Source organism: Peromyscus californicus, unplaced genomic scaffold, assembly GCF_007827085.1.
Source record: "Peromyscus californicus insignis strain IS unplaced genomic scaffold, ASM782708v3 Scaffold_1__1_contigs__length_55948999, whole genome shotgun sequence".
NCBI classification, from domain to species: Eukaryota; Metazoa; Chordata; class Mammalia; order Rodentia; family Cricetidae; genus Peromyscus; species Peromyscus californicus.
This window is the reverse complement of record NW_026294492.1, coordinates 18,103,152-18,116,762: the sequence shown is the minus strand read 5'-3', so window position 1 is coordinate 18,116,762 and position 13,611 is coordinate 18,103,152. Positions and strand designations below refer to the sequence as shown.

Sequence of the window (13,611 nt, the reverse complement as noted above, 5' to 3'; positions counted from 1 at the left end):
GCAATGGAACTCTCTTTGTAGATCAGTCTGGCCTTGAACTCAGAGATCTGCCTGCCTGCCTCCTTAATGCTGGGATTAAAGACAGGTGCCACCACTACTCGGCTAGAAGAGCTTTTAATTGCTCCAAATTGGAAACAACCCAAATGTCCATCAATGAGATGGAAAAACTAGAACATATCCATTGAATAGAGTACCAGTTGCTAAAAAGAGGACTGGAATAGTGATACATACAACAGCATGGATAAACTGAAAGATAATTTTAAGTCAAAGAAGCCAGATAAGCCGGGCGGTGGTGGCACACGCCTTTGATCCCAGCACTCGGGAGGCAGAGCCAGGCGGATCTCTGTGAGTTCGAGGCCAGCCTGGGCTACCAAGTGAGTTCCAGGAGAGGCGCAAAGCTACACAGAGAAACCCTGTCTCGAAAAACCAAAAAAAAAAAAAAAAAAAAAGAAGCCAGATAAAAAGAATACATAAGGGCCAGGCATGGTGGCACACACCTTTAACCGCATCACTCAGGAGAATGAGGTAGGTGGATCTCTGTGAGTTTGAGGCCAGCCTGTTCTATCTACAGAGTGAGTTCCAGGACAGTCAGAGCTACAGAGAGATACCCTGACTCAAAAAACAAAACAAACAAACAAAAAAAAATCAAAAACAAAAACCATGTAATTTTTCACTGCATAAAAAAATTTTAAGGGGCTGGAGAAATGGCTCAGAGGTTAAGAGCACTGGCAATTCTTCCAGAGGTCCTGAGTTCAATTCCCAAAATCCACATGGTGACTCACAACCATCTACAATGAGATCTGGCACCCTCTTCTGGCCTGAAGGGATACATGCAAGCAGAATACTTGCTTGTATACATAATAAATAATAAATCTTAGAAAAAAAAAAATTTAAGAATAAGCAAAACCACCAGGCGGTGGTGGCCCACGCCTTTAATCCCAGCACTCGGGAGGCAGCGCCAGGAAGATCTTTGTGAGTTCGAGGCCAGCCTGGTCTACAGAGTGAGTTCCAGGACAGCCAGGTCTGTTTCACAGAGAAACCCTGTCTCGAAGAAAATAATAATAATAAGCAAAAACACAGGGACAGAGTGCTTACAAGAAATGAAGGAAGTGTGAGAGAGTATTGCAAAGGGCAGGAAACTGGGAATGTTGAATAGATTTGTAATCTTGATGTGTAAAAATAATGGCTTCAGGAGCGTATACATTCCCAAACTTACCAAATTATGCGTTTTGAGGGTATGTATTTACTGCATACCAATTATATACCTTAATAAAACTGTTTGAAAAAAGTGACAACATAGCAAAGTTCAAGTAGGTTTTTAAACAGCTTTGTTATATTAAAAAAGGATTTATAATCAATGGCTTGTGATTATACTTTAAGAAGCTCTCCAATGAAGAGCAAAAGGGGATAGAGTAGGGTAGAAAAAACGAAACAAAACAAAAAAACGCCCAAACTTAGTCCAAGCCACCTCCCTAAGCAAGGACCTCGCAAAAGGCACACAACTATACCTCCATAAAAGAGAGCGACTGTGGTTCCAACCATTCTTTGGAGCTCTTGCGCCTAGGAAGCGTGCCAGTTACCATATCCTCTTGGCTCCTCCCAGTTTTCATTGTGGTAGGTCGCCAAGTAACAGTGCCCCTAGAAAAGCTAAAACAGCATTTATTTTGTAAGGGAAATTCGCCGTAAGTTCCTCTTCCGTTGAATAATCAACCCTCGTGACCTTGGTCCCCTATTGGAACGAGTCTTTGAAAACTGACCATCCATGTTCCAAGGTGCCATGAAGGCCGGGCTCTTTTGGAGCCCTCGTGGCTAATTAAGGTGCTATCCAAGCCGTGTGGTCATCCGACTAGCCTCCAGGATTCTAATTTCTAGCAGTTTCCTGAATTCCTGAAGCTACCGAGGCACAACTGGGCTCTTGGGGAAGGAAGGGAATTCTGGACGAAATTCAGGCCTTCCAGCTCCAAGAGGCCCAGAGCCCTCCCCAGGGTGTGCACGGGAGGGAGAAGGGGACACATGCGAGCCTGTGCCCACGGTGGCTCTTAGGGCGCCAGGCCCGCTCACCAGGGAGCAGGGCCCGCGAGGACCCGATGCGCGCCCCGGCTCGCTCTGACGCAGACGGCGTGCGTGCGCAGGGCCGCCCGGCGGTGCGAGGCCTCGACCCCCTCTGGCGGCGGGCAGGGCTGTCGGCTCTCCCGGCACCACAGGGCGCCCGCGGCCCCAGCTCGAACCCGTGTGTGGCTTCAGAACGCGCGGACGTTCGGGGCTCCGTCTCCTGGACGCGGCCACGGCCGGGGATGGAGAAGGGGGGGGCGGGCGACGTGGAGCCGCGCGGGCCTCCAGCCGGGGCGGGGGGCCGGCCTCGCTCTCACAGGCAGCTGTCACAGCCAATCAGCTTTCGCGCCTGTCTCCCCACCCCCCCTCCAGGCTCCGCCCACGGCCCCGCCCCTGGCGGAGCTTGGATGCTCCCGTTGCCCTGGTACCCGGTGTGTAGCTCCCGTGCCCCGCCAGGATTTTTAGGTCCAGTTCGGCTGCCGGCTCGCCCCTCCCGCCGTCAGTCACTTCTCAGAAGGACGCAGGGCGAGCCTCCCCGTGGTGAACGAGCACCTGTGGCGGTTGGCTCGATGAGAGCCGTCCAAGGTGGCGGCTCCCGGGCAGGAAATGGAGCTCTAAGGGGCCACCAAGGTGGGCGTAGAGCCGGGGCGGTGGACCAGTGCCTGTCCCTCCCGGCGTTGATGCTGGTCCAGGAGGAGGAATGAAAGGATTATCTTACATAACTCGGCTTTTCTCCATCGGTGCTCTTGAGATTCTTTGGATAACCGGTTGCCTTTTTCTGTTCTTACTTTACTTTACTTTTATTTATTTACTCGTTCGTTTTTGCGGGGCTGAGAAGTGAACGGGGGATTTTTTTTTTTTTTTTAACCGCTCTGCCGTTGAGATTTCATCCGCAGAACTTTAGGGTTTTTTTTGTTTTTTTTTTAAGACGGGGTCTCTCTGGCTTTGACCTTGTATGACCTTCCTGCCCCTAGAGTGCCTGAGATGATAGGCATGGACTTGTGTTTTTAAATCCCAGGTAATTCTCGTGTAAATCATTACATAGCAAAAAATGTTGAGGCTCTGATTTTTTTTTTTCCTCTTCAAACTCTGCTTCATAAGCCAGTCTGTGAACTCTGATTTTTTTAATAGTTTTTGTTGTTGTTGTTGTTGTTTTCCTGGGTATTGATGAACACTAGATGATGATCCGCGATTTTCACTCTTCCAGGGTTTTAAAGGACACCCACTGATCACTAAAACTGAAGTATCAGAGGCCCTTGTATACTCACACGTGGAGGCTTCGACTACAGTTCCTGGTTCAGAGCTGAGGAAGCATGAGTCACTTACAAAACTTACTGTTAGATACCCTACTAGGGACGAAGCATGTGGACAGTGCGGCCCTCATCAAACTCCATGAAAGGAGCCTGTGTGTGACATCACCAGGATTTAGTGTAAGAGGAAAAAAAAAAAAAAGAAAACTCTTTTAAAACTAACTTTTTAGGTTAGCATACAAAGTATTGGTTTTTACCATGTCATCTTCAGATATGTGTTGTGAATGAACTATGTAAAAAATATGAACATGTTTGTCTCAACAATGTCAGAATTTATTGAGTAATGATAAATTCACAAGGTATAATAGTTTCTGTGGTATCAACTTGATAGATACGCCTGCTTTCCTCAGTAACCATGACTGAGGTGAACACGGGCTGTTTTAGTCCCATCTGAATTACTAATATCAACTACTCTTGGATCACACAGCAATGTGTGTGTGTGTGTGTGTGTGCATATACATGTAATCATATGCATGTGTGTATGTATGGTTCCAGAATAGCAATAAAGTATTAAGACACCACAGCAAGGTTCAAGAGTTTTCACAAGTCCTGAAAATCAGGGAAGTAGAAATGTCAGTAGAGCCGGGCGGTGGTGGCACACACCTTTAATCCCAGCACTCGGGAGGCAGAGCCAGGTGAATCTCTGAGTTCGAGGCCAGCCTGGTCTACAGAGTGAGTTCCAGGACAGGCACAAAGATACAGAGAAACCCTGTCTCAAAAAAAAAAAAAAAAAAAAAAAAAAAAAAAAAACCAAAAAACAAAAGAAAAAAAAAGTCAGTAGATATTTGATAATAGATATCGATAAATTAACAGAATCAGAGCTTTGAGAAAGAATCTGGTGAAACTTTGGTGACTAGTTGGACTCCTTCAGATCACGAGTTTGAGGGGAAAGCTTCAGAGTTGAGACCAGCTCTGGGGGCAAGAGGGCAGGGCCGGGTCCAGACAGATTGGTAGACGGGTGGGGCAGGTCCGGGTCAGTAGGAACCAATGTGATCTCAGTGTGGAGTCTGGGCAAGGGAGACTCTCCTTGGTCTGTTGTATATATTTCTTGGGCCTGGTTTTTCTGATATAATTTTAATATGTCTATATTGCCTTTACTGTCTCAGTTTCCCCCCTTACATTTATAGGGGAGCACTCTTTCTACTCCCAGGCATAAGTCATTTTCATTTTCCAGTCTGTGTTGTGTTGGTGGTGCTGAACAGACGTGCTATTCCTGTGTCCATCCAGGTTTCATTCATTCATTCCTGTCCACAATGCCCTTCTCTATACCCTCTCCTGCTTCCGCTGGTTCCCTTCCTCTCTCAATTCCTCTGTTTTCTTATCATGTGTATCCCATTATCCTATTTCCCACCTTCTTTAAGGGATATCCCTCCCTCCTTATGAGCCCCTTTCTAATTTTGTCACCTATACACACACAGAGAAGTAAATATATACATACACATAGTTGTAAAGATTTGGTTTTATTTCTGTCTGCATGTTTGCATGCCATGTGCATGCAGTACCTACAGAGGGCGATAGAGGGCTTCAGATCCTTTAAATTATAGCCGGTAGCCACAGGGCGGGTGGACAGTGGGAACTGAACCTAGGTCCTCTGCAAGCACTCTTACCTGCCAAGCTGTATCTTACCAGCCTCATCCACATAGTTTTAAATCCAGGTTCTATATATAAAAGAAAATGGGGGGTGGAGGGAGCTGGAGAGATGGCTTAGAGGTTAAGAGCACTGGCTGCTCTTCCAGAGGTCCTGAGTTCAATTCCCAGCAACCACATGGAAGAGCAGCCATAAAATTACCAGGCTGGCCTTGAACGCACAGAGATCTGCCTGGCTCTGCCTCCTGAGTGCTGGGATCAAAGACGTGCACCAATACCACCCTGCTCTAGGTATAGTTTTTTGGGGAGGAACTTCCATACTGATTTCCATGGTGACTGCACAAGTTTACATTCAGACCAGCAGTGAATTAAGAGTTCTTCTTATCTTTCCCCACATACTTGCCAACATTTATTGGTAGTTGTTTTCTTCTTTTTCTTTCTTTTCCATTTAAAAAAAAAAAAAAAAAAAAGGTTTCATATAGCCCAGGCTAGCCTGCAACCTGCTAGGTAACCAAAGATGACCTTGAACCTCCTGCTTCTACCTCCCAATGCTAGGACTATATTCATGGAGGACCATATTCATGGAGCACCATGCCCGCTCTATGCTGGGGACTAAACCCAGAGTTTGGGCATGCTCAGCAAGTACTCTACCAACTGAGCTACATCCCTGCCTTCATTTGGTTTTGTTTTCTCGGTGATACTTATTCCGACTGGTCTATGGTGGAATCTCAAAGCACCACATATATACATCGTGCCTTCAGAATTCAGAAGACTCGTAGCCCCTAGAAACTGTAAGCCACCATGTTGGCTCTGGGAATTGAATCTGGATCCTCTGCATGAGCAGCAATTATTCTTAACCACTGAGCCATCTCTCCAGAACTATTATTTTTATATGTGGATCTGTGTGTATATCCGTTTATGTGTGCATCTGAGGGCAGTGCTCTTGGAGGCTAGAAGAGGGCTTCAAATCCTCGGGAGCTGGAGTTGTAGGCAGTGGTGAGCCACCTGATATGGATGTTAGGAACTGGACTCCTGTCCTGTGGAAGAGCGCAAAAGTGCTCTTAATTACTGAGCCATCTTTCCAGCCCCTCAAAGTTTTAATTTGCATTTCTCTGGCAGATAAATATTAGTTTTTCAAGTATTTGTTTAGTATTTGGCCTTTTTATGTGTCTTTCCAAGAATCATCTATTCAGTTTATTGATTGATTGATTGATTGATTGATTGGCTGATTTGGGGATTTTGGTGTTTGAGTGTTGCAGTTCTTTGTATACCCTTGTGGGGCTTTTTTGTTTTTTTTTATAATTATTTACAATGGCTGCCCCTCAAGCCACGGCTGCCCTGATCAGCCCCTGCAACTCTGTTGTCAATTCCAGCAGCAGTTCACAGCAAGGGCCACAACCTGAGGGGATTCTGTTCCCTCAGGCACTGACTCTTTCAAAGCTACTAAGGGAACTTATCTAGATCTCTGTCCCTCTAAAGAATTCAAGAGTCCAAGGTTGAGGTGGAATTCTGCCCGCTCAGAGCGACTGAATAGCAAGTAGTTCCTTTGCTGGTGTCTTCCAAAAAACCCAGAGTCCTTCCTGCCACCCCCACTTAAAAGTCCTTGCTCACTGGTTCCTCCCTACCACTTCCTGTCAGCTAGTTGCTAACTCAGCCTCCTGACTGCAGGTGAATTTGTTTAATCAAACAAATGTAGCACGTCTTTGCATCATTAAACAAAGATTCCACGGTAAAAACAAATGTAACACATCTTAATGTTCCTCCACACACATCCTTGGTGTGTCCATCTTGGCCAGTGTGTAGTTGGCGTTGGTTTTGTGCTGTTTTGTGTTCCATCATCCCTTTGCTCTGGCAATTGTTTTCTTTGCTGTACATAAACGTTTAAATTTCCTGTGACTTCATTTGCCAATTCCTGAGGTGATTTCCTGTGCTATTGGAATCCTCTTCAGAAAATCCTTTCCTGGAGGTATGACTTTTAAACAAAAAAAGCCTTTTTCTACTAAAAAGCCATTGGAGGTGCTTTAGGATTCCAGACCACATAGTCTGTCACAATCAGTATTCTGTAGTTGGAAGAGCAGCCGTAGATAATGCCTAAAAGAGCAGGCATCCTCTAATGCAACTTTATGAACATTGGAACTTCAAAAAAAAGAGCTGTTCTTTTTTCTGGTCATTTCTAAAAAGTGAAAACCATTCAGTCCCAACCTTCAGGCCATTTAAAAAGGTAGTCAACCAAATTTGACTGGCCAGTGGGCCATGCTGTGGGATGTTCTCTATGTTGTAAATGTATTGCTGTGATTGATTAATAAATAAAACGCTGATTGGCCAGTAGCCAGGCAGGAAGTATAGGCGGGACTAGCAGAGAGGAGAATTGGGGAAACAGGAAGGTGGAGTGGAAGAGACGCAGCCAGCCGCCACCATGAAAAGCAAGATGTAAGGTACCAGTAAGCCACGAGCCACGTGACAAGGTATAGATGAATAGAAATGGGTTAATTTAAGATATAGAAACTAGATAACAAGAAGCCTGAGACATTAGGCCAAACAGTTTAAATAATGTAAGCATCTGTGTGTTTATTTTAGAGGGGGGCTGTGGGACTTCCGGGGCTTGGCGGGAGCTGGAGAAAAACTCTCCAGCTCCAGGGCCATGCTTTTCTGACCTGGCCTATTTCACCTCTGTAGGTAATGCCAAGTGATGTTCGCACACTTCTAAATGGATTTGCTAAAAACCCACTGATAACCCGAAGGGAAGGGTTGTATTTCAAGGAAAGGGATTACAAATGTGTCCGGGCAGATGACTTTTCTCTTTATGCTAAGAATGTGAGTATTCAAGATTTGAAGACATATGGGTAAAAAACTCAAGAATTTTACTTCAGTTTTCTTTACCCCTCCTGATGCTCTCTACATAACAGCCTAAGGTCATTACTGCCTTCAGTCCCAGGAAGGCACGTCTGAAAATACAGAAGGGCCGGGGACGCACCTCAAGAGTAGAGAACTTGCCTAGAGTGCGCAGAGCTCTGGGTTTGGTCTCCAGCCCTGGAATGAAGTAAAGAATTAAAAAGCACTTCTTGTCCGAAAGTACTCTCAGCCCGATATCCTGGCTGTTGCAAATATTTCCTGTGGAATCTGTGACCTGAGCTACCTCTTCCTGATACACAGTTCATCCTTCACAGTGCCGTGACCTGTTTGTCTGGGTCCTGAAGCCCTGACTGGGATCAGCGAGGGAATGAAGACAGGACAGACACACAGACACATAAAGTGAAGCTGGGATCGGGTGGGGGTGTTTAAATACATTCCCAAAGCTCATACCCCTGTTAGGCACAAGAATGTTCAATCAGACACAGAGGTAGGCAAGGAATGGTTATTGGGGCCTAAGATAGCCCAGAAGACACAGCGATTAGGCTCTGGACCTGCAACATTCCAACCTCCCCACAGTCAGTGTATGGTACGTTTCTTCCAGGAACTTTTCTTCACAATACGTGCAATATTAGTCCAGAAAGCTGAAACCTTTCAGGAAACATTACTAAATTTCTCAAAAGAGTGGAAGATTAAAATACAAATACATGAATACAAAGAAGTCAGAGAAATTGTTGTTTTGGGGATTTTGTTGTTGTTTTGGTTTTCCAAGACAGGGTTTCTCGGTGTGGCTTTGGCACCTTTCCTGGAACTCACCCTGTAGCCCAGGCTGGCCTCGAACGCACAGAGATCCGCCTGCCTCTGCCTCCCGAGTGCTGGGATTAAAGGCATGTGCCACCACCGCACAGCTCGGGTGTGTGTGTGTATATGTATATGTATGTATGTCTGGGGTAGCTGCTGGCCTTGTGGTTCAGACCAAAGCCAGAGCATTCTCTTTTCTTCTTCATCCAGGAGAACACTGGTGTGGTGGTTGTGAAGACCCATCTGTATCTTCTGGTGGCCACTTACACGGCAGGCATGTATCCTAGTGTCTGTGTGGAAGCCACAGAGAAGCTGGGTAAGTTTGCCTCCCACTGAGGTGTGAGACCCTGCTCAAACTAGCCAGGGAGAAAGGAGGAATTTATTGGAGAATCCAGGGGCGGCTCACACAAACACAAAGTGTTGAGCACAGGGGAGCGATGGGAAATGCAGGGACTGTGGATGGGAGCACTGTTGGGAGTCTGTCTTGTCTCTGCTTCTGGGTAAGTCAGCTTTGTGCTGTCCCACTGCAAAGCAGCTGCTTCCTGCCCTGGCTCAGTAGCATGGTGAAGCCTCCATCCCACCCCTGCTTTTCTCTGAGGACCCCGATTTGTGTCATAGAGTTTATCCCTCTGTCAGTAAGGAGAGGTGGGCAGGGGAGCAGAGAAGCAGCAGGTTAAAAAGCAGCTAAGTCAGGCTTAGGGACCCACCCTGTACAGAGGAGAAGCTGCTAGTGGAGCAGCGGCCATCTTGGTGTGGACTGCACTCCCCTTCCCTGGTTTACAATTGTGGAACAATAAAAATAAGATTTAATAGAGAACTAAAGTGAGGGGTGAGCATAGCAAATGGTAAATCATTTTAGGTTTTATTTTACAACTATTTTGAGTTTCTAATGATCTTAGAAACAGTCCTTTGAAATAGTAGTGGCTTCTAGCAAGAAAAGCAGCCATTCACCCAGTCATTTTTCTTTTAAGATTTATTTATTATGTGTACAGTGTTCTGTCTGCACGTATGCTTATTGGCCAGAAGAGGACGCCAGATCTCACTACAGATGGTTGTGAGCCACCATGTGGTTGCTGGGAATTGAACTCTAGAAGAACCTCTAGAAGAACAGCCGGTGCTCTTAACCGCTGAGCCATCTCTCCAGCCCTCACCCATTCATTCTTGCAGCAAATAACTGTGGAGCCCAATCATGCATGTGCCCCGCAGTATCTCAGATCAAAGCTGGATAAGGCATGCCCTCTGCCTCTTGTGACTCTGTAGATGCCATCCTACCTGCCAGAAATGCATTCCTGTTCTGTCCATGCCCCCTCACATTTGGTTAGTACATTCCTCATCATCACTGAGAGTCCAAGTCAGATCTGATGTCTCTTCCACTGTGCTGTTTATTTTATGCACACTAACATTGTTATTCTCATTAGAGCTCTTCATTAATCTGGATTAGGAACCCAGAAGGCAACCATGCCATCTTCATCATCCTCCTATCTAATATCTAACACAGTACCTGCTTTTGAGTAGGAAATGACTATATGATTGATAAACAGAGACATGAATGACTTCTACCAAGCAGAATCTGGGACAGTTCCAGTGGGCTAATCTCCAATGACTGTGTGAGAAATTAAGTCCCAGAAAAGGAGGCTCAGTTTTAGTGGAGTAGGAGCAGAAACCAGACAGAGACCTATAATTTGAGCTAATATATCTCACTAAAATATCCATAATGAAAGTAGGAAGCCAGGTCACTAGGCTGTCAATAAACCAGTCTTTATCCTATTGGCTCAGAACCAAGGCTAATTCCACAGAGAAGGCCAGAAAGTTCCCTGGCTTCACTGTAATGAAGATTCTCTGACCATTCATTCATTCATTCATTTATTCGTTTATTTATTTACTCAAGGCCACAAAAGACTCCAAAGAATAACACAGGTGACACTACACCAGTTAGAACCCACTGTTGTAAGAAGGGTTGGCTGTGTTAGAAGTGTTTGGATAGGGATGGATGGGCCAGGCTGTTACCCACCAGCTGCCTGCTGCCACTGACTTAATTGTGTGTGATTCCTCCATCACTCTGGCGCTCGCTCCCTCTCTCTCTCTCTCTCTCTCTCTCTCTCTCTCTCTCTCTCTCTCTCACACACACACACACACACACACACACACACACTCTTTCTCTCTCTCTCTCTCTCATACAGAGTTTCACTGTGTACCCCAGACTGGGCTCAAATCTTCCTACTTTAGCCCACTAAATTCTGGGATTACAGGCATGTGCTATTATGCCCCCAAATTGTGTTTTTCTCTATCAAAAAAAATTATGTGATTATTGTAGAAAATTTGAAAAATAAAGAATCAGGATGATTAATTTTTTTTAATCCTCTGGGTATAGTAACATACACCTTTATTTAATCCCAGCATTTAGAAGGAGTGGGCAGATCTCTGTGAGCTCAAGGTCAGACTAATCTATAGAGCTAGTTTCAAGCCAGCCAGAGTCACATGGTGAGACCCTTATGGTGGTATTTTATTTGTACTGAAATGTGATTTTATTTGTATGTTAATAAATAAAGTTGCCTGGGGGTCAGAGCTAATAGCAAGTCATTAGAAGCTGGGCAGTGGTAGTGCACGCCTTTAATCCCAACTCTTGGGAGGCAGAGCCAGGAGGATCTCTGTGTGTTCAAGGATACAGCCAGCATGGAGACACACACCTTTAATCTCAATACCAACCATAGAAGACCTGGAGGTCTGTACAGACAGGCAGTGACGAGGCGGTCATGTGGTTGGGTTTACAACCAATGAGAAGGCAGAACAGAAAGTAGTCTATATAATGACAAACACACAGGAAGTAGCTCTCTTGGCTGAAGAGGCTAGCTGCAGCAGTGAAGGGTGAGGCTCTTAGCTCTGACCTCTTGGGCTTTCATCTTTGCATTGGTTCTGTGTTTCTTACTGAATAGGACAGTTACTTCTACAGACCCTATTTCAAGTTTTTTTATTATGAAAGATTCTAACAGCATGACTTAATAACAGCTTTAAGGAGTAAATAGGCAAATAATCCTATACTACTTCACACAAGTCAGTCAGGGTTATTTTTAAAACAACTATATTGGCAGATCATATGCATTGGTAAAATGTTAACATCACTGATTCTAAGTCAACAGTTTTAAAAGTTAGTATGAAATTATTAAAGAACTATAATGATTCCTTAAACTTCCTGTGCCTTAACTCCTAGACAGACAAACAGATGTCTTAGTTTCATCACCTGAGAGTTGCCTCGCTCTTTACCAAACCCACATGTAAGAATCTGGGCTCTGTGTTTTGACATCTACATGGAAAGAAACAGATGTTTCATGGTTTGGGTATTTTGTTTATTCTCATGAGAATATCATCTAAGACCTTATTGCCAGTTCTATAACATAGATGAATACAAAAATAGAATTCATTTTTCTGAATTTGCCTGGCAAGTTTTTAAAGGTCTTATTTTTGTTTGTTTTTGCTTTTTGATCTATGTAGTACTGATTGGCCTAGAACTCCACATGCAGATTAAACTGGCCTTAAACGTGACATAATGTTTTTGCTTCTAACACCCAAGTGGTGGGATTCTAAGAGTGTGCTGCCATGCCTGACTAAAAGTCTGCTGACACTTAATACAGTCCTGGTCCCCACCATTTCCATCTGTCGTGGGTGCCGCAGAGCAGTGGTTCTCAATCTATGGGTCGTGACCCCTTTGGGGGGTCAAACCACCTTTCACAGGGGTCACCTAAGACCATCAGAAAATACAGATATTTACATTATGATTCATAACTAGCAAAATTACAAATGTAGGTAGCAATGAAATAATTTTATGGTTGGGGGTCAGCACATCATGAAGAACTGTATTAAAGGATCAGAGCATTCGGAGGTTTAGAATCATTGTGGCAGAGGAAGGCAAACTGAGTAACTTCCAGCAGTCAGTTTAAGAAACAAGTAGAATTTTTGATGAGTGAAACACAGCTTTCATATTTTTCTTATTAACCAATTTTTTTTTTAAATGAAGGAGCAGGCAGCAGGTTCTACTGTTCCCTGAGCTCTCCCCCACCCATTTTCCATCGACAGTTATGTGTACCTTCATTCTCTACGTGGAGAACCAACCACTCTCCAGAGCAGCTTAAATATCTCTACCACTATGAAATCAAATTGAGGATTGCATACATCTCTCTCTCCTAGTAGACACAGACCTCCACAAGGACAAGGCCTGTGTTTTAACTAGCCCGTCATCCTTGTGACATGACATGGTCCAGCACATGGTAGTCAACCAACACTGCTTATTGGGAAATGAGTGAACTACATTGTAATGGCAGTTCACTCCTCGGAAATCATTAACATGCTGTGTTTCTTTCAGGAGAATATCTAAGAAAAAAAGGAAATTAAGTCAACAGAAAACTAGTAAAGACACCTTTATTATCTTGAAAGAAAAGTCTAGATCCTTAAGAAGAAGTATTTTGTGGTTGAAAAACACTGAGTGGAAGATTAAAACAAAGACTGAGTTAAGGGAACATTTTTTTCTCATTTCAAGAAGTCACCATCTCTAACTGGAAGGACCTGACCAGCTCGTTCCTTTTCTTTAGGCGTTGGTCACTGATTTGAAACCTGAGTGCACTAGGCTTTTCACAGCACAAGTCTGTTGGGAGTCTCACCTTCAAGTCCCTACACATCTTGCCAGAGATTCCAAGAATGTAGGCCCTAGCCTCTCCTGTGTGTGAGCCACACGCGCATCAAAGTTAGAGGACAGCTATGGCAGTCAGCTCTCCTCTCCCACCACGTGGGTAGTGGGAATGGAACTCGGGTCGTAAGGGTTGGTGGCAAGTAAACCCACCGAACCATCTCACCAGTTCCCCCAACCACTCTGTACCTAGGCCACGTCAGCGTCATGCCACCTTTAAAAATTAAAGTAATGCTTCTTCCTGTGGGGGGAGGGACTTGCTAAGTGCTTTCTGTCAAAGAAGTAGAGCTCCTGAGTTCAGTGCCCCTTTATTAAAATATAGATTGCATTGCA

The 13,611-nt window shown here is 44.8% G+C and overlaps 2 protein-coding genes across 8 annotated transcripts in view; one reads left to right on the top strand and one right to left on the bottom strand.

The window, feature by feature from the left end:
* Fam228b (family with sequence similarity 228 member B) overlaps positions 1-2,306 on the bottom strand; it is a 23,913-nt gene extending 21,607 nt beyond the window's left edge. The window contains exons 1-2 of one of the 4 annotated variants that reach the window (XM_052746000.1): positions 2,062-2,306; positions 1,509-1,647 (exon numbers count right to left, since the gene is read on the bottom strand). In XM_052746000.1, coding sequence (XP_052601960.1) covers positions 1,509-1,610 — 102 coding nt within the window. In that variant the 5' untranslated portion in view covers positions 1,611-1,647; positions 2,062-2,306. Of the gene's footprint in view, positions 1-1,508; positions 1,648-1,757 lie in introns of all 4 variants that reach the window. The other 3 variants (XM_052745999.1, XM_052745998.1, XM_052746001.1) reach the window with 3 other exon arrangements.
* On the top strand, positions 2,088-13,611 carry Pfn4 (profilin family member 4). Of its 4 annotated transcripts, none has more exons than XM_052746007.1 (6): positions 2,434-2,682; positions 2,981-3,070; positions 3,260-3,482; positions 7,626-7,763; positions 8,811-8,916; positions 9,593-11,505. In XM_052746007.1, exons 3-6 carry the CDS (start codon positions 3,366-3,368, stop codon positions 9,682-9,684), a joined length of 453 nt encoding a protein of 150 aa, XP_052601967.1. In that variant the 5' UTR covers positions 2,434-2,682; positions 2,981-3,070; positions 3,260-3,365; the 3' UTR covers positions 9,685-11,505. The 4 variants fall into 4 exon arrangements, with proteins under 4 accessions (XP_052601965.1, XP_052601966.1, XP_052601967.1 ...); XM_052746008.1 differs by lacking the exon at positions 9,593-11,505 and adding an exon at positions 12,958-13,611 and having other exon boundaries at positions 2,437-2,682; XM_052746005.1 differs by lacking the exons at positions 7,626-7,763; positions 8,811-8,916; positions 9,593-11,505 and having other exon boundaries at positions 2,088-2,682; positions 3,260-3,369.

Excerpts from the sequence above, each read along its gene's own strand:
- Pfn4 (XM_052746005.1), top strand. The coding sequence starts at position 2,088 with ATGCGCGCCCCGGCTCGCTCTGACGCAGACGGCGTGCGTGCGCAGGGC. Across the intron at positions 2,683-2,980 it reads AGCTCTAAGGGGCCACCAAG|ACGGGGTCTCTCTGGCTTTG; the intron begins GTGGGCGTAGAG and ends TTTTTTTTTAAG.